General features: G+C 47.9%; 1 protein-coding gene across 3 annotated transcripts; it reads right to left on the reverse strand.

The window, feature by feature from the left end:
- Positions 1–230: 230 nt before the first annotated feature.
- On the reverse strand, positions 231–25,714 carry EDC3 (enhancer of mRNA decapping 3). Of its 3 annotated transcripts, none has more exons than XM_068410829.1 (7): positions 25,665–25,714; positions 22,494–22,675; positions 20,756–21,069; positions 14,217–14,552; positions 6,113–6,266; positions 4,763–4,980; positions 231–3,637 (listed from the first exon to the last, which is right to left on the reverse strand). In XM_068410829.1, the coding sequence occupies exons 2-7, from the start codon at positions 22,655–22,657 to the stop codon at positions 3,303–3,305; spliced, it is 1,521 nt and encodes a 506-aa protein (XP_068266930.1). In that variant the 5' UTR covers positions 22,658–22,675; positions 25,665–25,714; the 3' UTR covers positions 231–3,302. The 3 variants fall into 3 exon arrangements, with proteins under 3 accessions (XP_068266930.1, XP_068266931.1, XP_068266928.1); XM_068410830.1 differs by having other exon boundaries at positions 25,650–25,670; XM_068410827.1 differs by lacking the exon at positions 25,665–25,714 and adding an exon at positions 25,089–25,202.
- Positions 25,715–26,238: the final 524 nt, after the last annotated feature.

The following is a 26,238-nucleotide window of genomic DNA, read 5'->3' on the forward strand; positions in this document are numbered from 1 at the left end:
GGTTCTCTTGCTCCCACCTTTGCCCTTTTCAACATAGAGATGTTGAAAAATTAACTGGAAGCCTAAGCAGCAGGAATCGGCTTCACTGGAGGGCAAAAAGTGAGGGTGAGTGGCCTGAGTCCCCCTGGGCTCTGCCCTCGCTCCTCTGGTAGTGCAGAGCAGCAGGAAGGCTGTGGTGGGAGGCTCTCCAATGATAGCAGGCAAAGAAATAGCTGCACGTGAACAGCACACATGAATAGTTGCACTTTATTTCAGGGCATCCCCCAACAGTGGCAGGAATTAGTCGTTACAAACATCAGGTCACACATGGAATATCAAGCAGTGACATAGTGCAGTGATCTTCACGTGTTAGTGACCAGAGCAGCGCTCGTGGGCAGTTCCTATGACGGTGGTTAAGGTGGGTAGAAACTAGCTCAAACACAGCTAAAAAAAAAAAAGTGTTTCATTCTTTGAATTAACTCTGGCAATGTGGGGAAAAGGGGAGAAGGGACCCAGACCTCTGTGGGTCTCAGATTGCTCCAGAATGCATATAAGATGCATTTCATGTGGGTGAAGCCAGTACTTCCTCGAGTAACCCTTTGTTTCGGAGGGAAAGTACAGCCAAATACCCAAATCGAGTCTCCTCTCCAGAAAGTGAGCACACCGCAACGTTCAAGTGTGCCAAACACGGCCCAAAGCTGCCTGCTGCCCCCTCAACACTCCGCACAGGTAGGGATTGGGAATCCCTTTCCTCGCGTGAGGGTTTGTACCCTCCTGTTGTGCAACACTCTGCACTTTAATTCTTTTTTGTTTCTTAACCGTGGGGAACCCTATTGCTCCGTGGCTGGCAGTGCACAGGGCCTTGGTGCTTCCCGAAGCCGTGCAGCAGCAAAGACAGACCCGATCCCAGCTGCCATCCCTGCAAAAACATTTTTACCTGGTTCAGGGCCCTTCTGGGCATGTAACTTCAGGCAGTGGCACAGCAGTGTAGAGGCAGAAGAAGCCTTCGGTATTTCTACGCTGTTACTACTCGGTGTGTACAATTTGGAGTTCACTAGCCGAAGCCAGAAGAGGTGAGAAAAGCCTGCAGCCTGGTCTGAGGAAAGCAGAAACTGAAACAGCAGGTTCTCTTAGCGAGTGTCTCGAGCAAGGAAAGTGAAAAGAAGGGGGCTAAAGCTAACACTGTACTAGCAACGTCCTCCTTTTGAACCCAGCTGCTGCTCCTCTGCCTGGCTAAAGATGAGATGAAGCTGAAACAGCCGAAGAAACAAGGAAGGCAGAGGGAAGCCTTGCATTTGGGTTTAAAATAACCAATCCCATTGCCAGCCCTTCCCCATGCGGCCAAATCAGAACCACAGCTTGTTAAATGCCACCACGGCTCAAGCTGAAACATGGTTCACCTGAGGAATAGGTGCTTCGGCTTTGCCCTTCCTGCGGGCGAGGAACCACTCGAGGGCAGAGCTACATCTACAGGCTGGGTCTTCCCCCATCACTCCACACTTCCAGGCAATATTAATTCCTCAGCTGCTTCTTTTCAACCAGGGAAGTCTCTTCCCTCCTCCTTTGATACGCTTGGCCTTTGTTCTAAGCAGATGAAAGGGAAAGACAAGTGCCTGGTCCGTAAACCCTCGCCCCTCAGAGCACAAGTGGGTCAGCAGGTTTGCTCAGTGGGACTCTACCTGCTTAGCAGAGCACAGGGACCATTTCTACATGTCCCTGCGCTTCAGCCTCAGAAGGGATCCAGCTCCCCTGGGGAAAAGGCACCGTTTGAAGCTCTGAAGCTCTCCCAGCTGCCAGCAGAGGGTCTGTGCAAGGTTTAGGTACCTGCAGGAGCTGTGGGGACGGGTAAGGTGCCAGAAGAGCAGCAGAGCGTCAAGCACTGCCCACGCTCCTGGCACCGGGAGCAAGCAGGGAGCCGAGCCCTTGCGCTCCCCTGGATCAGCGACCGTGCACAAAGCCTTCAGAGCCAGCGCTTCGCATTCCTGAAGCCAGCCAAGGGTTCCTCAGCTTGTCCCTGCTCCAGGTACTGCACCAAGGCTCCATGGGGCCAACCAAAGAACGCAGGAAAAGAGGACCCAATGCTTCCTGGCAGCACACGGGCAGCGAGTGCGGCACAAGAGCAGTGAGCAGAGCAGATTCCCTACGGTAATTTGGCCAAGACCCTCTTGCCATACCCTCCAGGAGGGCAGCAGCACTCACCACACCATCTCCTGCAGGCAAACAGGACCGTGTGAGCTGAGGACCCAAGTCCTTCCTCAAGCTGGTTCCCAGCACACGGGTGCACGCAGACACCCACACGAGCCCACAGGGACCGAACAGATCCATGACCTACTTCCCAAACCACCCTGAGTGTAGGAGGGACACTGGAAGCACTGAGGGAACTCACCCAAACATCACCTGCACCATACACCACCCAACAAAAAGCCAGTGACACTGCCCTGCTTCGCTATGCTTCCCTGATGCAGCCACTCACTGTACCAGAAAGAAGAAAGAAAGAAAAAACCCCAAACAACTATCCTGGAGAAGTTCTTCTCCAAAACATGCCTCTCCCCGTAGACCTGGGCTTCACCCACTAAGCCACCAAACAAACCCAACAGTTTATAAGCGAGTAAGGCCTAGCTGAGGGCACGGCTGTTCCCACAGCATGTGCGACCCGAGAGCTGCTGGCTCTTGACACAAGCTTTCTGAAGAGGGAACGCTCTCCTTGAGGGGCTGGCGGGTCCAGGAGGGAGAGCGAGCTACAACTGCCTTCAGGAACATACAACAGGGGAGGGGGGAGTCCAAAAGAACAACAGAACAAAACCAAATCAAACCCTCCCTCTCGGAACAACTGCAACAGAAGGTATTTCTACACAATCCAGGGGTGCTGTTGCCACGCAGGTGCCCTTGCTGGGTCCATCCGCCCAGAAGGACCAAGAAACTCATCTCCAATCTCCAAACCACCCGCCACTTGTACCACCTCCTCGTACATCCCCTCATTAAACAGCCTCCCGGCCGGGCCTGAACACCAACGGCCGCCTTTGCCAGGGACAGACACCGCCTTCCTGCACGTTCCTTCATATAATGGCACAAGAGAATGAAAACAGCTTTGCAGGAACATTCACTTCCTTCTCTTTTTTTTTGTTTCTTTTTATGATTATATTCTTTTTTTTTTTTTTTTTTTAAATACACAATGTTTCTTCTGGAAGGAAAACTCTCCAGAACTTCACATCCTTAAGGCGTCACAAGTTTACTAGTCAGGATCCACTGGACATCTTATTTGACAGACCTCCTCCTCCTCCTTCTCTCTTCTCACCCTTCAGAGCCACGTGGCTGGCTGGGCTCTAAGTGGAGTGCAGGGGAATGACGAATTTGCAGCCAAAGGGCGAGTGGTAGTTTATTCCCACTTCTTGAAAGACCTTCTGAGGAATGCCAATGTCACAGAGGTACACGCGCCCTGCCCTCTCACCCAGGGGCAGGGGCAGGCCCAAGGCCAGCGACCACTTGGCATCAATGCCCTGCTCCATTTCGTTTATCGGAGGGTCTATGCTGAGGACGGGTGCCCGGTTTTGGTTGGCCCAGTCCACAACTGCTTTGTACCAAGGCTGATCTCTCAAAAAGGCATTTTCATGACAATCCAGGCAGTTGATCACTAGGTCAACAGGGGTATCTGGGAGATCTGAAAGAAACACAAACACTGTTGAGGACCAGCTTGGAACCACCAACCAAGGCTCAGTGCCTTTCCTCCTCACATTGCCGGCAGGGTTTTCATTTTTGCCTCCAGCACCCACAGCCCCACTGCACAAAGTCTGGCTTTACCAGCTGTTACTGCTGTCCTTCTGCAAGAGACCGACACCGATATTCAGAAGCTCTTTAGCACTCTGGTTTAGTTCACAGACCCTGAGGTACAAAATCTCATCAAGCAGCCCCAGATGCTGCTGCTGAGCTGGCTCACCAGTCCAGGCAGCCCAGGGAAGCAGTGGTGTTCTCTCTCCATTATAAAAGGACCATTTTATATTCCACAAGCTGAAAAAAAAAAAAAAAAGGCCTGTTTTCTGGAACACACCAACCACCTCTGCTATGGATAGACAGCTTGTGTGCTGCACTGCTGCCTGCCCCACTGAGCTCTGTCAGTCTGGCTGCACTCACCTGCTCTGTACCACGTCCGCTGCGTTCCTCTTACCTCACAGACCACGAAGTCCTTGGTGCAAGGACTCCTCTTCTATATTGGCAAGAAGCTCAGCCAGCACAGCGCAAGCCCCCCACCCTGCCACAACACATTGTGCAGTTCCCTCATTCCCACGTTTGTTTCTCCCAAGTTTAAATGAAGCAGGTTTGAAAACACCACTGGTGAAATGCCAAACAGAAGCCAGCTCTCCCTCAGAACATAAGAGCATCAGTTTATTCTAGGGAGTACTAGGAGATCTGAATTTTGACAGCTGCTGGGACTAGTTCAGCAAAGCCATCTGCTTGGTTTGAAGCAGCAGCTGGACGCTCACTGACTTGCAGCTTCGACATGCTGAATAAGGCAGGCCCTTATCCTAAGAGCACGGCTGCTCTGACTCCCATCCATACGGCAGCTCTTCCGTATTTGTTCATACAGGAAACATCTGCACCAGCACAACTGCTCCACTGTTGGACCTCTCCACTCTCTGCTGTCCCGCCAGCCTCCCACCAGCCATCTGCCTGTGGTGGTGCCACTAGATGGTGCCACCGGACCGGGCAGGCACTGCGGAGCTGAGCGGCACAGGTCTCTGCAAGGCTCGAGGGCAGTGGAGAGCAGATCTGCTCCTCGCTCACTCACCTTTGACACTGGACACTTGCTGGCCTTGCGTCTTGCTGAAAAGGTTCAGCTCGTTGGTGATGGATTCTAGCATCTTGACAAAGTTGGGTAGGAAAAGGATGACGTGGACGTCGTGGTTGGAGAGGTGTCGTCCGCAGCTGATCCCCTGGGCCCCCTTCACGTGGGGGCCGCACAGCAGGGCTACCGTGGGCCGCTGGTGCACGTTCTTCGGATTCAGCCTAAAACGCAGACAAAAGGGGGACTGTTAATAAACCCAAGAATCTCTCACCTTCTTCCTGCAAGAGAAAAAGCAGTAAAATGCAAATTGACAGGTGTTTTGCAAATCTTCCGTTGCCTCCGAAGAAGGAACCCACATCCTTTTGCAGCGCTCACGCTAGAGAGCTGCTCTGCGTGCAGGTTCCCTTCAAGACCTCCTTGCACCCACAGGAGAGAGCACAAGGTGCCAGTCTATCTATAATTTCTACTCCCTAAGCCACTGCAAAATAAAGTTGATTTATTTAAATGGCCTGCAAGCCATGAAGGGTGGCTTACAGTAGGATTTTCAGCTGATAGGGTCAGTGCTGCCTGGTTGTCATCACTTACTGCTCTCAGTCAAATGATCAGGTCCTGGTAAAGTACTACTGAGTAAAGAGATGGAGACTTAAGGCTCTATTTCAAGAGCAAATAATTTGGAGCAGCTATCAACAACATAAGAATACAAATGCAACTGTCTACCCACACCAACAACTATGGTAAGTGCAGGCACAGAGCAGACCTCTTCAAAAGAGTCAGCACGTCTATTCGTGCGAAGGGCAGTAAGCGCACTTCAAACCTGCCAGCAATGCAGGCAGGATGTTCTCAGTTGAGGTGGAGATGCCTGAAGGCTCATTTCACGCTGCGAAAAGCTAAGCAGCACTTTGTTTTCATGAGCTGATTTTTGGTTTTATTGATCTCATTAAATTGTAAGAACTCCTGGGATGCCAGAGCCAAGCAGAAGCCCTTAGTAAGTCATTCATCCAAGGTGGCATGTTCAACCAGCCCTTTCCTAGAGAGGGGAAAGAAGTGTGAACATGGAAACGTGCTGTAAGCCTTCCTCCCACTTCGTAAGCCTGAGCCTCACACTTGTTTTCATGATTATTTGGAAACAGGCTGACACATGAGCTACAACACAGGTCTGCATGGCATTGGGATGAGTTTTTTCTTGGAAGCAAGGGAGGCAGAGAAGGGACAGCTGCCTCCTAGCACAAGCAGCAGCAGGCATCCACGTTACACCGACCTCAAAGGTAACCTCTCGGCCGCTTTTACCTCACCCCCACTTCACGGAACAAGCTAGAGGGGCCAAACCCACAGCAGAAAAGGGAAGAGCTTTACCTGTTGGGTCCCCCGAGGAGGCTCAGGGCCATCTGACTCGCGCACACCCCCGTCATCTCCAGCCTCCGCTCCAGAGTCAGCCCGTGCTTCTCAGCAACCGAGAGCAGCTTTTTGTGAAGCTCGTAGGACACGCTTGGTACAACCAGCCCGGAGTCTAGGGTTCAAAGAGAGGGGAGGGAGGAAGACAGAAACGGGTATAATCAGAGACTTGCAGAGTGCTGCAGACTGGTAAGGTTTTATATGACAGCACTTAGAAATGTCGACAGTGACAAGGCTTATTAGCTGTTACCACGGGGCTGCTTAACCCAGTAATCCAGGATTCTTTGAAGACCATCAAATGAAGACTCATGCATCAGACTCAGCTTACTCTGTTTGAGTGAAGCAGAGACACCTAAGCACAACTGCTGGGCTTGAAATAACACAAGTTCCCATGAAAATTCAGCAGGCAGCTGGCAATTTTAGCAACACGTGGACCAAGAAGGCCTTTTTAATTTACAGACTGAACGTTAAGTTCTTTCTTAACAGTCTCCAGGCCACCAGTGCTTTAACCCACACACATGTAAGTGTTCCTAATCACTGTGAAAGTCAGAAGAGAAGCTGTGAAGCAGATTTCCCACCAAAAAACCCTTGGATGCATTATGCTTCCTGCCATTGGTAGTGACCAGCCCCCAACTTCCAGCCCCTAACCCACATATCACAGCAAAACAAGACATCCACAAAAGCTGAATCACGATACACTGAAGCAGCAGGGGAACGATGCGGCTTGAAAGAATAAAATCTGTAGAAAAATACTTCTCAGACGTTTTTGACAGCCTGGTCTGCGAGCCAGGAAATGCTCCAGCATGTGAATCAAGGGAAAACAAACAAGAGAGGTTTTGTTAAGTGCTGAGAACAGCGCCTGCAGCAGGCAGCAATACAATCCTTCCCTGGAATCAGCAGGTAGGAGAAACACAAACCTGAACAACTGTCCTGGCCGATTCTTTATACTTTCCTTCTCCAAACAGGCCAAGCTGACAGTGACTTCACAGAAATAAACCCTGCAGTAACATTTGTAACTCTCCCAGATATAAACACAGAGGATGCCTTGCCACCACAAGGAAGCTCGCTCCAAGGGAAGCAATTTTTTGGTAATGTGTTGAATAGTGGAGGACAAGGAAACTGAAAATATTTATGGTATATGGAGAGAGAAGGACAAAATGTTAAGTGACAGGTGAGAAAACTGCTGCAGCAGCCAGCGAGATATCCCTAAATATCTTCTGCCACAGAAATCAGCTCAGGCACGACGTCAAACGTCAGGCCAAAGCGTGAACTCGGTCCTTCCATCGGCACCCTCTGCTTCTGAACTCGGGGTGACGGCAGCCACGCGGGTGCTCATGGCAGCCCAGCACCGAGCAGCACGGCAGGGCTAATGGGAAAGAGTCGTGGGAACACGACATGGCCCAGTGAAAACACTCTGCAGCGATATGAGCTCAAAGGGGAACAGCAACAGCAGCGTACACATCCGCTCAGAGAGGAAATCTAAAGGTTACTCGTGGGCTCAGGCTCTTTTGCAGACAAAAAACACAACAAGAACCAGTTGTAACAAGCAAGTGCCACATTCAAATGAGAAAAGCAGCACGTATTTTAATTGTGAGGATTTATTTGTACTGCCATATTTCCCCAGGGTGCCCCAGTCACAAACCACTGAGGCAAGCTACAGTGGGAAGTGGCAGGTTTCGTACATCTTGAGGTTTTCAGAGTCACATCGGAGGTATTCCTGCAAGGTAACAGGAAAATGTTGTGGAGCAGATCCTGCTGAGCCCTTCTGGCCCTCATTTCCAAACTCACCAGCTAGTGCTCTGCGGAGACAGAGGGCCCAAACGTGTCCAAACACTTGACCTTGCATGCTAACCGCTGATTAAGCTACCTCCGGTAACAGCCTTTCATGACATGCAGCACACATCCAAGCGTGCACATTATCAAAGTCATTTCAGCCTCCTGATAGCAGCCACCGAACACTCGGAGTCATAAGCCACTAATAATCCTAAGCCAGTCACACCAGTCACGCACCTGCCCTGCGTTCACACACCCTCTTAGCCTCCAGAGTCACGCAAGGCTCGGCTCTGCCTCTCTCCCATTCATGGTCTTGCGACTTCATCAGGGCTTGTTTTTCAAGCTCCAGGGAGGACTTGAAATGAGTGACCCGAGGTCAGGATATCTCCAAACAGTTTGATGGGACGCAGCCTCTGCTAGCCTCAAACAGGGGGCTCCCAAACTGTGCTTTTGCTCCTTCTGAACCGCAGGGCCACAAAGTCCCTGCTTAAACTTGGCACGAACTCCCCAAACTCAAAGGGTGAAACAGTTGATCTATACCCAGCATCTACCAGACATCTTCTCCGTAACCATTTACACCTTCCCCTCACTCACTTGCCCCAGACCACGAGCTTTAGTAAACCCGCGTTTACCAGCAGCTAGATGCGACTCAGTGCCCAGTGGGTTAACGCAAATGGGGTTACTGGGAGGCAGCAGAGGCATGAGATGAACGTGCATTTAGCATGCCAGTGCTACACTTTGTCCTAATTGCTCCCTCTCAGGAGCAGGCTTAAATGCCAAGAGAACTTCCCTTCTTCGCACTCACGCAAGGTCCAACCAGTCAGACTGGCTTATCAAAACCAGGCCGGGGGAGTTAAATAAACTCTGGCAGAAAGCAATCAAGGAGGCGACGTGTAAACCCACAAACAATAACACTACTGCAACAAAACTGAACTCCTGCCAACGTTAATTATGTTTGGGTTGGACAGTGCATCTTTATTGTTTGGTAATGAAGGTAATAAAAGAAATTAGCTCAGGCTTTTTAATATTAAATAAATGTATTTTACAGCTGCCCCAAAGAAAAAAAAAAGGCAGATATAGACTAAACAGTTTTGTGACACGCAGAGTATTGCTGAAGCCTGATTAAACATGAAGTATTCTCCATTTATGAGGCACACTCTGTCCTGTGCACAACTGCGAACGAGTTATCTCCTCCAGCTTCACTGTGCAATGGTACACACATACTGGTTGGATTAAACCACCCTGCGCCAGCAGGACTGAGCTAACTCTCCAGAAGTTAACGAAATAAGAGGTTTTCCCCAAACAAGCCCAGAGCTACGTTGCCATCAGAAGTCCAAACGCCTCCCATGCTTGCAGTTGCAGGAAAAAAAGGAGCACGTTGCTGCTAGAGTGGCTCAGTGTGTAAGCCCCATCTTTTCTCTCCACTCTTTCAGCAGCTCTCTAGCTACTAAAATAAATACAGGCAAGCTGCAGGAATGGATGAGATGGAACTAGACTTAGGATCTACCTGAAAGCTGTACGTAAAGCCATTAACTCTTTGCTTTAGCAAGAAATAACTCCAGGTTCCAGAGCCACACAGCTCATGGTCTGAGTTACGTGAAGTGGGTCTCTTGTCCAGTTTAGGCAGATGGGACATTACTGGCTGTAAAGCTGGAGCCACCGGCCTGCAGACTCAGCAAAACAGAGTTACTTGCCCCATAAACATGAATTATTTTCCCCACAACCTTCAGGGCTAGATTTTTTTCTTTTTAATCATCATTATTTTTAATTAAAGACAAATTCTGCGGGAGTTCTGGCTGACGTTCCAATGTCAGCCTCTCCCAGCATTAGTGCACAATTCACTCTGGCTGAGCAAAAAAAACCATCTGAGGGACAAAGAGACTTCGCCCCATGACCACTTTGTTTTCTCCTGTGGCTGGATAAAGTGAACTTAATTTGCACTCTACTCAAAGATCCCAGGAACACTTCACACATTCAATATACACAATTGCTGTAAGGCAGCCATCCAGAGACTGAAGAGCTAGAAGCTACAGAGAGTAGAAAAGTCAGTCAAGGACATGGCACACTAAAAAAGAAGCCATAGTGTCGGCATCATCCTCACAGAACAGACTCGGTCTTAAGTTTTGTAGTCTGACCCTGGCACATAAGCTCTGCCTGCTGCATTGATTTACTTCTAAGCGCACATTTTCTTTCACTATCTCCTTACCGTGGAGGGAAAAAGGTTTCTTGGAAGGACAGGCTTGAAGTCTGATTAGGGGGAGCACAGAGAAAGATCGACACTCAGTCCGATTTTTTTGAGCACAGTCCTGCTTTCACTTGACAATTCCTATAGCAGCTGAGTTTGAAAAATCCCACTAATTTTCCAGAAGAGACACTGAGATGGAAACGGGATATTTTCTACACTAGCAGCATTAACTAGAAGAGAACCTGCTTTGGACAAAGCCTTACTAGTACATCAGGGAAAGAAATAAATACCTTACCTAGGTGGCACAGAGCTCTCCTCTTTACTCATCTCAGTGTGCTCGTAAAGACACTGCCTTGGCAGACAGCACTGCTCAAAAAGCCAGGCTTCGGGTACAAGCCCACTGCACACACCTGCACCCCCTGCACTGTGTGGGAAAGAGGAAAGTTGAGGCGTTGTGGCATAGGGGAATTGCAGTCCCCTTTGGTGCCCACAGTCCAGGAGAGGGCGATTTTAATCCAGTATAATCATCATGAACCGGAACCCATGGTATGCATGTGCTAGCAGTGATTCAACAAAGTGAAGAGGAAAGGAGAGAAGGAACCATTTGGACAGCCTGGTATGCTTGAGATCATCTTATACAGAGTCACTGATGATGAAGTGAGATACTCCATCCTACTGCAAACTCCTCTGAGCTCCAACATACCTGCAGAAGGTTGGCTTTGCAGAAGACCTGATCCCAAACCACAGTGCTGTTCAAACACAGATCGTTCCAAGGAACAAAGACAGAACTACACCAACACACATTTCAATTCTCTAGCTGGACAGCTCTGGAAGTAGAAAAAGACATCTCACACCTCATACAAGGATCAGATTCTTGTTAAACAGCTGCACTTCCCCTTTCAAGCGTCATGTAACGGTAAATAAAGAGATGGATCAATAGCAGCCAGCCCAAAAGAGCAAAGATTAATGATATATTTGGGAGTGGATTCATATGTGGAGCTCCAGGGATGGACTCAGGTCAGTCAAAGACTTGGTAAGCTCTATTAGCTTCATGTTTTAACTTTTGTTGGAACAGATCCCCATCTTCCTTCTCTGCTTACTTCCAAAACACACACTAGTAAACCTACTTGACAGCCTGGCTCCAGAGAATTAGCTCTCAGAAAAGCATCCTGGTGGACTGAAGTGTTTATCAAGCTTTGCTTACATCCTACACGGCTCGACTTATTTTAGTCAGCAATAAAAACACAGACTGGAAGCCCTGCAGATTAGTCTTTCGGAGAACCGGCACCAGCAGTTTGCTGGTTTTACCACTGCACAGTCCTGGTTATCTCCCAGCTCCATGGACACAGGCCACAAAAGAGCATGCAAGGATTCACAGCCTTCTTCCTCTCCCACAGTGACAAGAGCTGGCTATTAGCTCACTGTCAATCACCAGTATCACTTTGTTTGTGCTATTATAGCAGACAGGAAAATCACTGTATCAGCCAGAGCTCTTTTAAGAGCCAAACATCTTCAAAATTGGCCTAGGGTAAAAAATTACAGCGTAATTATTTCTCCTATAACTAGGAAGTGCTTTTTGCAAGCAGAGCTCCCCTCAGGAGTCCAGAGGAAACTCTGTATGGAGAATTTAGAAGCAGAAAGAGAATTCCTGCCACAGATATATCCAAAATCATGGCTTTTGGGGCTGTTGGCACTCGTTTACTTTCAGCAGCTGCTGTTCTTTGAGCCACCAAGAGGCAGGCTGCCTACAGCTTAGCATCCTCTTTCCAGTTGCTAAAGAAAGAAATCAGGAGGTTTTTTTTCAAGTGACAGTCCATCATTACTCCAAGCACACTGGCTATCTTTCTGTCCCTCGGAGGGCTGACTCTGCTACAAAAAGCGCTAGACTGAATGCCAGAAACAGCAGGCAAGTTACGAGTGTTTACAAGAGCTTTTGCTAGCTAGCCATTAGCATTTCCTAAGCAAAAGTAAACTTCCTCAGTGGACACAAAGGAAGTCACCCTCTGTGGGAAAAGTATCTAGAGAGACACAGCACTGGGACACTTTTCTCGTCATTCACAGGACTGTGAACGTGCCCTGCTCAGCACAGGCAAGAGGGAACCGGAGTTGTCAATCCCCTGCCCGTTGTGTGACACGACAGCTTTTCTTCCAAACAAATCCAGAATTCCATAGGGGAGACTAATCACCCAACAGTAGCTAATGAGGCTAGCAAGACCCTGCAGCTACCGAGGGGAGTCGTTTACCACCCTCCCTGGGCAGGCTTGCCAAGAACAAAACAAGAAAACAGCAGTCCTTTCACTGGGCTGCCCACTCCAGCACACTGCAAACGGGGCAGCCAAGAGTTTCCATAGTAAAGGACGACGAGGTTTAGCAAAATATGATTTCATTTTCATCCTCTCAGTTTACTTACTGATGCTTGCTGCTTATTGCATGTCAGAGTTTTCCTCCCAGGAACTGTCCTGCTAGAATACCGTATCAGCCATACTTCTCAAATTGGCAGCTAACAGTAGGTTAGCTTTTGTTTCAGACTAGACATACATAGAGGCCCTGTCTCCTCTCAAACAAGCCAGCTGGAAGAAGAATTGACAAGTAGCAAATTTAAAAAAAAAAAAAAAAAAGTAAATCCCATACGGAAATGAAGAAGTGCTTATTCACACAGCACACAGGCAATCAGTGGAGCTTCTTGCCACAGGACACCGTAGAGATATTGAAAGCTTGCATAGATTTTAAAAAGCAATAAGTTAAATAGTTAAATTAAGCAGAAGAAAAAAAGCCTCATCAAAAGCTATGGATACTGAACTATCACTTCTGCTTCAGGAAGTCTTAAAATTGTGAAAGACAAAGCACTCAGGGGAAAGTCTGGCTGCATGTTCACTCTGTCCTTTCACGTTTCCTTAAGCATCCTTGGAAACACAGTACTGAGCTGGACAAGTTCTGATATGACCCAGTATGTTTTTATCTCATTCGAGAGCAGAACAGATCAATAGGAAGATGGATGACACAAATGGAAAACTATGATATCGTTGTATAGCAGAAACATTAAAAAAGACTTTTTTTTTTTAATTGAAAAACAACAAATTACAAACGAATCAGCTTCCTTCTGTGAAGTGTTTCACACCCCAGATGGAGTTTCTGGGCAGAGAAAGAACGACAGATCAAGGACCTGATCACACTTCTGCTCAGTGGCCAGACCACCAGGGTATTAGCTATTTAGCATCTCTCTACAAAAAGATCTGAAGTTTAATTTTACCCTGATGCGGAAAAGAACTGTTCCTGGAACACCAAAGCACCTACGTTTTGCAAGTGCTAGAAAGCATTCAAACCGAACCACAACTAGGCTAAAGTCACAGGGAATTTGCACCTAAGTGCATCTGCCTAGAAGTTTTTCTTTCCTTTTACAGTTAAGACTAAGGTAGAGCAAAGGAGAGAAGGACACAGCTTTCTCTCAGAACACATACTTTACACACGTGTTAATGCTGTGTTCATCCAGCTTTCTGGGGCTCAATCTTTCACACAGCAGCAGTGGACAGTGAGCGGGAGGGAGACCCCCCATAAAAAGCCTTTTGTACACTGAATGTTTGGAATTATGGATGGGAGGAGCCAGAACTGTTTCTTTTTACATTTAAAGATCTGCAAAACCACGCAGAAATATTTAACTACCTCCCAAGGAGTATCAGAAGCACATGAAATCTCCCGCCTTTTACCAAGAAAGCGCAAATTACAACACACTACCATGTACTGGAATCCCGAGACCATCCTTCCCTCTCAGGAGCCAGCAATCAAGTCCACGCAGGTTTGTCACACTACTGAAATCAAAGCAAAGATTCAAATGGCTCCTGTTCAGTTGCCATTCTTGTTATCCAGCCATCAGTTTTGTTCCCTACTGCAAAAACACTTACCTTGTTGTCCTATCTGAGTATCTACCTCGGAAATACTGCAAATAAAGGTTGTATGTAGATAGAAGGCACAGATTCAATCCTACGTAAACAAACACCCTTGCTTGTACCACATTAAGCTGATTGACACCTCTTGGGAAAACCAATCCACCACACGTGCCCCAGAAAAGCGGCAGAGTTTGCATCCTTATCAGTAAGGGACGTGGCATACCCGTGCAGAATTCTTTGTTAGCGTTCTGGGGGACGACAATCCTTCTGTAGACGATGGGCTCCGACTCCAAGATGTTCTCGTCGTGCCGATAGCGAGCTGGTTTCTCGTTTGGGGTCCCCCGGGAACGAGTGCCGCTCCTCCTCTCATAAGTTTCAATCTCTTCAAACACAGCTGCCTTGTCAAAAAGGGCCAGGTTCCCTTCAAAATCAAAATCTGTGTCTGGGATTTCATCAATGTCGTCCCCAAAGCACTCATCATCTTTGTTCTTCATCTGCCCGTTTTTCAGGCCACTCTTCTTTGGAGTCACTTGGTTCGGATGACGGCTACTGGATGACCCTAAACAAGAACAAAAGCAAGTTGAAAGTGTGTCATAACCAGAAAAAGTCACGTTTGCTCATACACTTTCTCAGCAAATGTTGTAAGAGAGGGGAGCGCGTGCTCGCAGTCCACCGACTCAAGGGATACTCGCTTCCCAAAGGAGCTGTAGGCCTCATCTTTGGCATTACTCACGCTCATATAAGCTAACAGAAAATAGAACAAGAGCATCAGGAGAGAGATTTTCAGGGACTTTCCACCGGCAAGGTTAGAAAAACAAGCTTAACCACAGGAGCAAAATAAGCATTTCTCCACATTTTATTTAATTCAAGACGGTGCCACGTTAGTGATAAGCTAAGCTAGCTGTGATCTAGGACAGTTTTCCTCCTATACTGAACTCATGCTCATGCAGGATGTGGCTCAAGACTTTCTTTGGAATTTCCCTAAATTTCAGAAACTAACGTGGGTGTTTTCTTTCATAACAGGCTGCCACCTATTAATGATCTCTAAAGGAGAACTTCAAACCCTATAAAGCATTTCCTTTTCCTCACACTTGCTATCAATAGGTACACATTTCTGTACCGATATGAAGTCCACTCCCTTATTCCTATTTTATTACTCTACTTATTCTTCATCTTGCATGTCTAAGTACACTTCCTCCCAATCACAAGTAATTGTGAAAGCCTGATTTCTCTGGAGTGAGACCGATGAAAGTCTCCTCATTGCCAGATTATGGCTGGAGATCAAAAATACAAAACCATAGGTACAAAACCATAGGTAATTACGAGGTCAACATATCCCTTTGCTTATTTCTTACGTCATTATTCAGGTCACCCAGACAAACTCAGGTCCAGACAATATTAATCTCCTTGTTATACCCACTGTTAAATTTGGAATTACTAGAAAATATTTCAGGCCAATTCCAGCAATTCCAGATATCACCTACAGTGTACAACAGATGGAGGAAGAGTTATCACACCAAAACTGCTGGCTCTACTGAAATATTTCTTATCGTTTAAGATAATCACCTTTGCGAGTCATTTATACAAGTGAGTTTATTGACAGAATCCATTCAATAACACAAACTGCCACCAAGTTACCACGATGGTGTGTGCTCTTTATATACCTCCTCCATAAACGAAAAAGCAGCATTTTATTGTCTTTACACGTTATTGCCAATCAGTGAGAGAAGACAGGAAGAATTCAAGTCCCCTAAGGATACTTAGAAAACATCCCAAAATGACTGGCAACAGGCACAGCCTCCTGCAAAGTTCCTTGTCACCTTTGTACGTGCACACAAGTCTAGCTCGGTCTTGACAAATCCCTCCTTCTCCCTGCCTGGAAAGGCTTATTTATAACCTCGGGTCAGACTGGCGGAGCAGCCACAAGCTGCCTAACGAACCTGAGCTCTGATTTCCCACATTTCCGAAGGGTGAAATTCTCCACTCCATCGGCAGGAAGAGCACCTCCCCTGGAAAGCGAAGGCCCTTCCTCCTGCCAGCTGTTTCTACAGGAGCATTCATTCACTTCAGGATCAGGATCAGGACAGGAACCGGCACATTCAAGACCAATGTGCCAAGTTTGGCCAAGTTAACAACCAGAACTCGTCTCTCTACAGCACAGTTATTCAGTAGCTCAATTACACAAATTGCTGCCGTCAACTCCAGAACACCCTTATGATCTACCCAAAGCCTTTACAGAAAACACTATGTAAACAGAACGGAGCAGAGCACGCCTTCCAGGAAGATACTCCAGGCTTGCCTGGAGATCTCAGATGCTTACCAAGGACTTTGTAAGCTCTGGCAAATTTCTTTGACAGCGTGATACTGAGTTCACCTAACACCACGCCTAACTTACACCGTGCTGAAAGACGACTGGCTCAGGATCTGTACTTGGCTGTATTCTCAACTAGGAATGCATTGTTTCAGTAAGGACTCCCCCTCATTTGTTTTTCCCCATATTTTCGACAGCGTGTCACTTGTTTTTTTCCAGAGAACTGTTTAAGTGTTTAACCTGAAAGCTTTCCCCCACTGAAATGCTCAGCAGCTCCTTCTCTGGAGCGTGTCTCAAGTACTCGAGCTACACAAAATAGACCTGAACACCCTAAAACACTCCCTCTCAAAAAGCTGCTGCAGCTTCAGTCTCCAGGGTCATTAGCCATTGGAAGGGCTGCCCAGGGAGGTGGTGGAGTCACCATCTCTGGAGGGGTTTAAGAAAAGACCGGACATGGCACTTAGTGCCATGGTCTAGTTGACAGGGTGGTGTCAGGGCAATGGTTGGACTCGATGATCCCAGAGGGCTCTTCCAACCTGGTTGATTCTGTGATTCTGTGATTCCAATTATGCCATAGTCCAGCAACAACAAAAAAAAAAGAAGTCAGAGTCCACTACTTCACACCTCGAAAAGCAGGAGATGAGACCCCAAACCTTCAAGGCTTTGCAGAGTCATCCTTCCTCATTAAAAAAAAAACAACAAAACCCCCCCACAATGATCATTTTCCTAGTGCCAGTAGTTTGTTGTTCTCTTTGTTTGTTTGTTTTAAATATGGCAACAGTTTGAGTGCTCAACTTATACCAGTTATAGAAGAATTTTGCTCAAGCATCCCTAGAGCAAGCACTGAAGAGACTGGAAGATCAACTTTCCCCAGCTTTAATGAAAGATGTTAGCTTTTCCCCTTCTTCTCCAACACCATTACATGATTATAGTGACAGCACTGCTATGTTAAACATCTTAAAGGGCACCTACAAAGTTAGGACAGTTAACAGTTAGGACAGACACAGTGACTTTCAAGCTGCTGCAGATGTCAAGGAGTTTTTCTAAGCAACTGGGTGAGAACAGACTACTGTAATACACCTTTTGCCAAGAAGCCACTGAAGCACAGATAGCAGAATTCAAGAATTGCTGGGGACAAAACATGATTTAGGAGAGAGGAAGGGGTAAGGCCTTCTGGCAAGGTGTATACAAGCTGTGACCAGTCATTGAAATGCATAGCTTTGGGAGAAGGGGAAAGCTTTTTACCAATGCACAACTTTTAATCTCTGCTCTAGAAAAAGGATTCCCAAACCAAAGCTGACATCTAAACCACTCCAAGGTTGTACGCAACTTGGTATGATGCTAGCAACTGCCACCACCGACAAGGGCATCGCCTCCAACGCTGCTCTTATCAGCCACACAAGAAATGAAAATCCAGACCAAGGCAACAGGCCGAGTTCTCCAGATGTTCCCAAACTCCAGGTCAAAGCAACAGTCAAGGGACTCTCAGAGTTCAGATGAATATGCTAGAGCCTACACTGAACACAATGGCAAAACAAGCCTGCTCCTTGTGTCAATGTCAAGTCACGGCAAGTCAGTCCGTTCCTGTCACCCACCAAGAGCTTTTACGCTCACTGCCAGATTCCCCTGCACACAACTGGGGATAGCTGCACCGCCATGCAGCGGATCCAGGGGACAGAAGCAGCTGATGTGAGCAGCGTGTAAATGCTGACGGAATAAAAAGCTGCACTAGAAAAGCTGCGAGAACAATGGCTGGAAAGCTCCCTGGGCTCCCCCGCAGACACAATGAATGGGAGCCAAGACCGTACCTCATCAAAACGAGACGTGCCGGCATTGTGGTGGGCAGCTCTCTAATCCATACCGATGGATGCCAACTCTGAAATACTGCTGACCCGCACAACCAGCTGTCTTTTCACAGACTGTGGTACAACCTCCTAACAGAAGTCGCACAGAACATGGCAGAGGCCTCCAACAAACTCCAAGCAAAGTTATGTGGTGCTCCTCTTCCAGCCTCGCCATCTAGACAGGCAAGAAGACTGGCAGTTGATGCCATTCAGGGAAAGGAGAAGAGCCTGAAAAGAGGGCAGGGGGAGGGAAGGGAAAACTCAGGCAGAAGAATCTGAGATAAGGCTAACAGGAGAAGTGTCCACTGCCTTCCAGGGCACTGGTGTGACACACCAGACCAAGCCATTGCCTGAAAGCTGCAATTCACAGCTGTACGTGCTTCCACGGCCTGACCCAGTCCTCTGCCAAGCAGCTCCAGAAATCCAGACCTTCTAGTCCAGCTCCTTTCAGAGCGCAACTTTCGGCGCCTCTGCCCTGCGTGTGTATGCGTGAAGCTTATTAAGGAGAACAGCACATGGCTCCACGTCAAGTTGGCAGCTTGACGCTGCACAGAAAAGCGCCTCCCTCAAAAGATAAACAATACTTCCCAGGCTTTTTTTGTTTCTTTGGGAAAAAAACCCTTTCATGTATAGCACACAAGCAAACGTAAAGTCTCTAGCGAGCTGGCCGCCTTCCTGCTGAGATCCCTGCGGGAGCTTTTGCCGCCAGCCCTGGCATGAACGAGCCCGGTGCCAGCACGGCACAGAAACCATTGTTGTGAAACCTGCCCTGGTATTTGTTGTTTATTGATTCCTGTCACACAAGTGCTCTGAAGAGGGAACTTTGTCCTGGACTTAGCACGCTAAAGGGCATCAAGAGGTCAACTTTCAGCTGTACTAAACCCTATATGACTTAAGTTCCAGATGACATCTCAGTCCATTCTTCCCCGGACAACTGTACCCACCACCTCTGTAGAGCCAGGGCCTCCTCCACCTTCACGAATCATTTGCCCTACCCTCCAAACACACACATTTTAGAGGGTAAGAGTTCACTTTTCTACTTCATTTATCCTAAAATTAATCCAAGCTAACAATAATCTACATCTAGCACCTTGCTCAACTTGTTTCAAAACAAAGTCTGTAACAGAAAATCCAGACCTGCTGTTGTGCTTATATAAAACTGATGAAAGCTATCTGTGGGCTGAAGTGGTTCAAAGCACTCACTGCTCACCCCAGACCTACCAGATGCTGGCAAAACAGCGTTAAGCGAGGTGACCCTCCTACACGCTCCATCCAGCCAGAATTAAAACAAAGCAGGAGTTACCTTACACATTTAGGTGGCTGACTTTGGAGTTTGAAAGTTTTCCTGAAATCAACCAAAGTAACATACTCAAACAACTGCAATTGAGGAAGAGTCAGGGAACCTAAAAGAGAGTAATAAATCAACCTTAAGGAACCACAGCTCTCTTCCTACAGCAAGTGCTAGAGTGTTTAGGTCTAGGCAGAAGTAAAACACTCAAAACCAGACAGGCTTGAAGACGGTTAGGTCAGCAAAGAGTGCACATCTCCCCCTCCACATCGTTCTGCCCTTCCTTTTCCCATCAACCCTGTTTGGCAACCAGTTAAAAAACCAAAGAAGTGAATACGAAAAGAGTTACAGCCCTTGCAGAAAATAATACAGCTGTTGGTGGGGGAGGAAGACTTCAGAGGTCCAGGAACTTCTCCACATAAATACAGCCTTTAATCTCCCTGTTCAATTGGCCTTGCCTACCTTGGTTTTGCTTCTTTTCTAAACACAAAAGCAAAGGAAAAAATAAAGTCATGGAAATATGCTGGACAGATACTGATGCTTCAACAATTAAGTAATGGAAATATGCTGGATATATACTGATGCGTGATGAAGATCTGGAAAGGAGCATAGCCCAGGGGGCCTTGAGAAAAAAAAAGAACATACCCAATTTTGGCACAGCGTGAGAGCTGGCTGAAGATTTTATGAACAGAAATAAAAATAATGGATGCTTGACTTTGAGATGCGCTGATTGTATCTCTACATCATCCTCATTAGAGCCCGTTAATGTGTATTTTCAACAACACAGCAAATAACATCTGTAATTACCTGTAGGGTGATGTTGTAATCGGTTATGGTCACACAGGCCTGAAATAGAAAAGCTTTATAATACTGCCATTTGTTTCAAGTTCCTTTTAGAGGGAAAATGGAGGCTGGCAATTGGGCAATTTTCAAATAGGAAAGACAGCAGGAATGAGGAAATTGTTGTAACTGACATTATTCAGCTCTACATTTCCCAGCATTTGATGCTGGTGAAGCAGAATAACACGCAGGGTGGGACAGGGAAGATCACCACTTCACTCATTAAATTTCAATATTCACTTTAACAAAACAAATGTTAAAGAACTATCTTCCCTTCTTCAGCAAGAACATTTCAAACGGTGCTGAAAGCTTCTGTTTGTTTGCCATGCAAAGGTGTCCCTGCCTGTGGCAGAGGGGTTGGAACTAGATGATCTTTAAGGTCCCTTCCAACCCAAACCACTCTGTGATTGTATGATTCTATGTTGCAGCGGTAACTCCTGTAGGCAAAAGGAAAGTTGCAGGATAACACACATACTCACAGGAATTGTGTCTCCGACGGAAGCCTTTGGACTGAGTCAATGTTTCCACGTGTCGATCCATGTAGCTCTTGGAGCACTGCTGCTGTGGAGAGATGATGATATCCTGATTCTTCATGTCCGTTCTCCTTGGGATGTTCTGCGGGGCGCTGCTGGACATGGGCTTCTTTAACACCTTCCCGGTGCCGTTCTGACTGGGACCCACTTGGCAGCCAACACCAGGGATGCCCATTTCTGTCTGCTGCAGATCTCCACATTGTCTGCTGTCCCCTGGCCCCGGGATCTCCAAAATTTTCAGCTCAGTAATGTCACCTGCCCTAAAAACAGGACAAGAAAACAGGAATTTAACATTTGAGGCACCTTTATGAAAAACAACCCCAGCAGAAAAACACGCAACATTGTACAATGTTTTTTTTCCGACACCATTATCAACAAGAATTATTTTAATACTCAAACACGGAGGAGATTTCCACAGACATCAAAATATTCAACTGAAATGGTATGGATCTTCAAAATAGCAACTCGAGTATTTCTATACTGCTGCTGGACTTTGTTTGCACGGTTCTGTTCCGAGCTGAAACAGGAATCAGTCAAGCAGAAAATGGGAGCAACTGGCACAGATCTTTGCAGAAATCTGTATTAATTTAACAGTTTCTAGATAATATAATTAATCTCAGCCTCGAGGCTACTATTACTTTTAATCCATTTCTACAGAAAGGTACCCTTAGATTTGTGCATTCACGCTCAGACAAGGATGGTGCTTCCTGTTTCCTCAGAAAAAGGATAAAAAAAACTAATATAGCACTGGGCATGAGCCAAAACGAAACAAAGAAGTGGTTACAAAGGCCTCCATTTGCACTGATTGCAGGACATAACTCAGAAGTTAGGGTCTCCTCTTTTAAACTTAACAAGTATTTGTCCAACTGGGATATAAAAGTAGCGAGAGCTTCTTGCAGACTTCCACACATGTCCTGGAAGAATACGGTCACCATCTTTCCCCACTCACTCTCTTCAAAATCCAAGAAAAAAATCTAAGAGTATTGACTTTGGGCAATCTTATCTAAAAGTCAGTGACTCAGAGTCTTAACTATTGTAACGTGCCAGGTAACAGGGAAACATCCAGTGACAAGTGACCCTCATTTATTCTTTTTAAGCACAGTGTCACCAGGAGCTGGTGGGAAAGAACTCACGGGAGCTACAATACTGCTGCGTCGATTCAGGTTTTTTGGTTCACAACTCTTCTGTCTACACAGAGGAAAGAACATGGTGAGAGGCAGAGGAGGTGGAGTTGGATTTAGTAACTGCACTTATGGGGGCAATAATTTTAATTGATCTACTGTTCGGCTGTATCTCCTGTCATACTTTAATTACATATAGTGCACATGCTGAGGGCAAAGCTTGAAGAGACTATGCCAGCCCCTTTCAACTACTTGAAAACTGAACAACAGAGTATACACAAAACCATATCTGTGTATATACACACACATAGTTTCACCCACAAATAACCGCCAAGCATAAGCTACGCGACTTCTAACACTAGGGTCACAGAGCCAGAAAACAAATCTCCTGCACACAAACTAACAAACAGAAACACGAGAGGCAATTCTCATCCAAAGACACTCAGTAGCAGTCGGGAGATGTAAGGCAAAGAGCCCAGTTCTGGGGAAAAACAAAACAAAACATCCAAAGCGCCGCAGAACTTGCCTGGAAAAACACAGGAGGAAAAAAGAAAGACACTAACCTGAAGGTGACTTCTGGCACCAGGCACTTGACCCCATTATGGAAGGGTCGCGTCAGGGAAATGGTCTGGCTGACCTGATCCACAGCAGACACTCGTCCTTGGTAGACTCCCAAGCTTTCTCCACAATTAATTGACACAATGCTCCCAAGCCAGTCCGTAGCCATATTTCTGGCACACAATCACTGTAAAGAGACACAGGCCTGGCTGTAACAAGATGCAGAAACTGACAACCCGAATCAGCATCAACTGCATCCCCCGGCCCAGAACCCTGGCTCCCACCCAGGCTCCGGCTTTGTCAGCTCCTCTCTTCTTTGTGGGGTGGAAATAACATCTATACAGACACCGAGGATCACAGCAAGCGTGTAAATCCCTGGACGGGGCTTTGCCTATACGGTTGTTTGTAACGCAGATCACTGTTTGCATGGTTAAAGAAATCATTTTCTAACTGAATTCAAGACTACCAGCTTCCAACAGCAATATTTAGTATTTAGTTCTGTCTGTGGACATTCTCCCTGGAACTTCAAACCAGGAATTTATCTTCACGTCCCGTTTTAAAATTTGGGCATACGAACACCAGGGCAGAACAGCTTTTGTGAATGTTCAGCAGTGAGGAGACTGAGCACTGCACACACAAAGGAAAAACAACACCTTTAAGGGAACAGATACAGAGTGGGGAGAAAAAAAACAACGCTGGAGTCCAGGACAAAAGTCTTCATGCTCTCCAAAGCCAGGAGTATTAGCATTACTGCCACAAATAAGTGAAAAAAGAAAGTTGCACTCCTTTCCAGCATCGAGTTCTACAAGAATACTGGGGAAAAAATGCACTTTGTTTAGTTAGATGTTCAGTCCCACGTAATTCCCGCAGTTTAGATGCTTGACTGAACTTGTATCAACACGCTTCGAAGCGGCTAAGCCCATCTTTTGATCCGAGATTTCTTCCTCCAGACAAAGAACACAGGAAGACGACAGGCTCACCAGCACCACGGCAGCGTGAAAGAGCTGACAAGCTCATCAATGAAAATGACTACCGTATATATTTGCCTTTCACGCTGTAACCAACAGTAAGAGGGAGAACACTCGGTATTTACTGTAAGGAACACAAAGACAGAAAGCACAGGAGATAACCCAGGAAGATTAACATCAATATATAAACCACATTTCTGTGAGAGTCATTTTAATTCTCCTCAAGCCCTTCCTGCCCTGAGCTTCCCGGAAAAAGATGCAAGGGGGGAAAAAAAAAAACCAGACTCTGGAAATAACTAGGAAGCATGCATGCTACCTGAAAAAGCTCACTTGCCCCAACTTTCAGGAGACTGAAACCAGGGGATGCTTCAAAGGGCAGCAAACGCCAAATTTGGTCACTGAGCTGTGATCTTTAGGAACAGCCTCCTTTCTTTCCTGTTTCTGATATTAACCCATGATAACAACGTCTGGATTCTGAGATGACGGCTGGTAAAAAGCACTTTCAAAACATGGATAGCACATCCTCAAGCACCTGCAATCAAACTCAAGTTTCACTCCCTTTCCTGCTCTTTGTGTCTCTTCTTGAAAACAAGGGAAAGAGTTGAGTACACACCACCACCTTACAAGGATACTTTTCAAAAATAACAGCCTCCTTTTAGCAACCAAAAAAAATCCATGTTTGCGCACAAATATAAACTAAAACAAGGGAAACTCATCTCAAAGGCTCTCATTCTACTACTGTGCGTGCAAATCATTTAGAAGAGGGAATGAACTGTACATGCAATGAATTATTTACTTCGTCACATGTGACAAACGTGAGCACATTTTTTTGTTTACATGCACTGGGAAAGCCAAACCTCCTGTCTAATATTCTTAGATTCCAGGTTTTTCTCATACAACTCGCAGGTATCTCATATCTCTGCGCATTTCTTATTTCAAGCGTGTATTACTGATGTCCCTAACAGTCTTGCAAGTTCTAAAAGAAATTCAAGTCACAGAGCTTACTCAAACGTGCATGCAGCCACAGAGTTTGTGAGTGATCACTTAACACGTGCTGAGGCGATAGCTTTGCACGCCGGGCACTGCTGCTCGAGAAGGTGCCACTCTGCCAGTGTTCTCCCTGTCTGACAGATGAGTTAGCACGGGGGTGGTTTCGCTCGTTTAGGAGGAAAGTAGCCACCGAGCCTACCCGCTCCGTATCTGAGAGACAAGCTGGTGTGGGCGGTGTGCTCCCAGCAGGGCTCACCTCCCCCGGCTGGATCAGGGCGGGCTGCCTCCGGCCTGATCCCCACAGGAAAACACAGGGCCCCCCCCATAGGTAAACACAGGGCCCCCACCGCCCGCGTCTGCGCGGCCCCCCGCCAGAGGCAGCCTGCCGAGGCTTGGAGCCCGGTGAGGGGAGGCGCTCAGCCCTGCCTCCGCAGGCCTCCACCCCCCCTCAGCCGCTCCCCGGGCCCCAGCCTCCCCGCAACGCCCCCGGGCAGGCCGGGGAGGGCCTGGCGCCACGGCCGCGCCTCACGGGAGGGCCGGGCGAGGCCCAGCTCCCTGCCGAGGGCCCCGGCTCGGCCCGGCCCGCTCCCGCCGGCACCCCCGGGGCGAGGGGCAGGGAAGGGGGGGCCGCCCCCGCCTCACCTGCACCCGCCGCTCGCTCCCGCCTCACCCGCGGCCCCTCCGCCTCGGCGACGCTCCGCGCTTCCGTCACTTCCTGCCCCGCCTCGGCGCGGCGCTCAAGCCACCGGCGGGCGACCATAGAGAGGCGCGGAGGAGGGAGACGCTCGGCGCATGCGCGGTAACGCAGCGGCTCCGGCGCGGCGGGAGCCACCGGCTGCGCTGTACGCATGCGCGGCGGGAAGGCCCCGCCCCGTGCGCCGAGGCGGGAGCCGCTGCGCGCATGCGCAGGACGGGCGCGCCGCAGGGACCCCCGTGACGGCAGCGCGCGGGCCGCCGGTGTCCCCCGCGGGCCCTGCCACGCCTCGGCACCGCTGTGCGCCCCGCCGGGCCGCCACCAGCGCTGCCACACGACCTCCGTTACGGATCCATCACCTCCATCCCGCCCTCATCCCCTCCATCACAGCTCCATCACCCCCATCACAGCTCCATCACTCCCATCACAGCTCCATCACACCCATCACAGCTCCATCACACCCATTGCACCTCCATCACCTCCATCACGCCCCCCTCACCCCATCACACCTCCCTCCGACTCACTGCTTCATCTGCTCTCTCCTTGGCTCCATTAAAATCAGCCCTTCTTCCCCCTCCAAAGCTGGAGGCTGTTTTGCTCGTTACTCGGAGGAAGGAGCGGGTGGGGTGCTGGACCCGTGTGCCAGCTGACCTTCCCAAGCGAAACAGCAAGCTGTGAGGGGACACTAATTAAACCCAAAATAATTACAATAGCGGTCGGTAACAATACCACGAAGGTGAGCGAGGTCACGGCAGGAAGAAGGCTCCTCTTCCAGAGAGCAGCCACAAAATTCAAAATAACTCCGTGGTACAATGGGTAGCAGCCTATGGATCGCCATTTAAAAAGCCACTGAATCATTCACCCGTCCTTTACGTCCCAGTGATGGATGGAGTCAAATCTTAACCTTTCTGCACTTATTTTGACTTTTTATCCCTGTGTGGGGTGAGAGTAGCTCGTGCCACAGAATCCCAGGGCAGGGATTTGGGGAGGAGCACGCTTTTCAGCAGAAGGCTGCATTTTGCCAACACTCCTGACATTATACCCCCATTTGAGGGCTTGGCTAAATATTTGTGCCCCAGGAAAATGTGCCTGTGGGGC

The sequence above is a fragment of the Nyctibius grandis genome, chromosome 11, assembly GCF_013368605.1.
Source record: "Nyctibius grandis isolate bNycGra1 chromosome 11, bNycGra1.pri, whole genome shotgun sequence".
NCBI lineage: Eukaryota > Metazoa > Chordata > Aves > Nyctibiiformes > Nyctibiidae > Nyctibius > Nyctibius grandis.

Coding starts and splice junctions, on each gene's coding strand:
- EDC3 (XM_068410829.1), bottom strand. CDS start 22,657: ATGGCTACGGACTGGCTTGGGAGCATTGTGTCAATTAATTGTGGAGAA. Junction 21,070..22,493: donor GTGCCAGAAGTCACCTTCAG/GTTAGTGTCTTT, acceptor TCCTGTTTTTAG/GGCAGGTGACATTACTGAGC. Junction 3,638..4,762: donor GCAAGTGTCCAGTGTCAAAG/GTGAGTGAGCGA, acceptor TGTTTCTTTCAG/ATCTCCCAGATACCCCTGTT.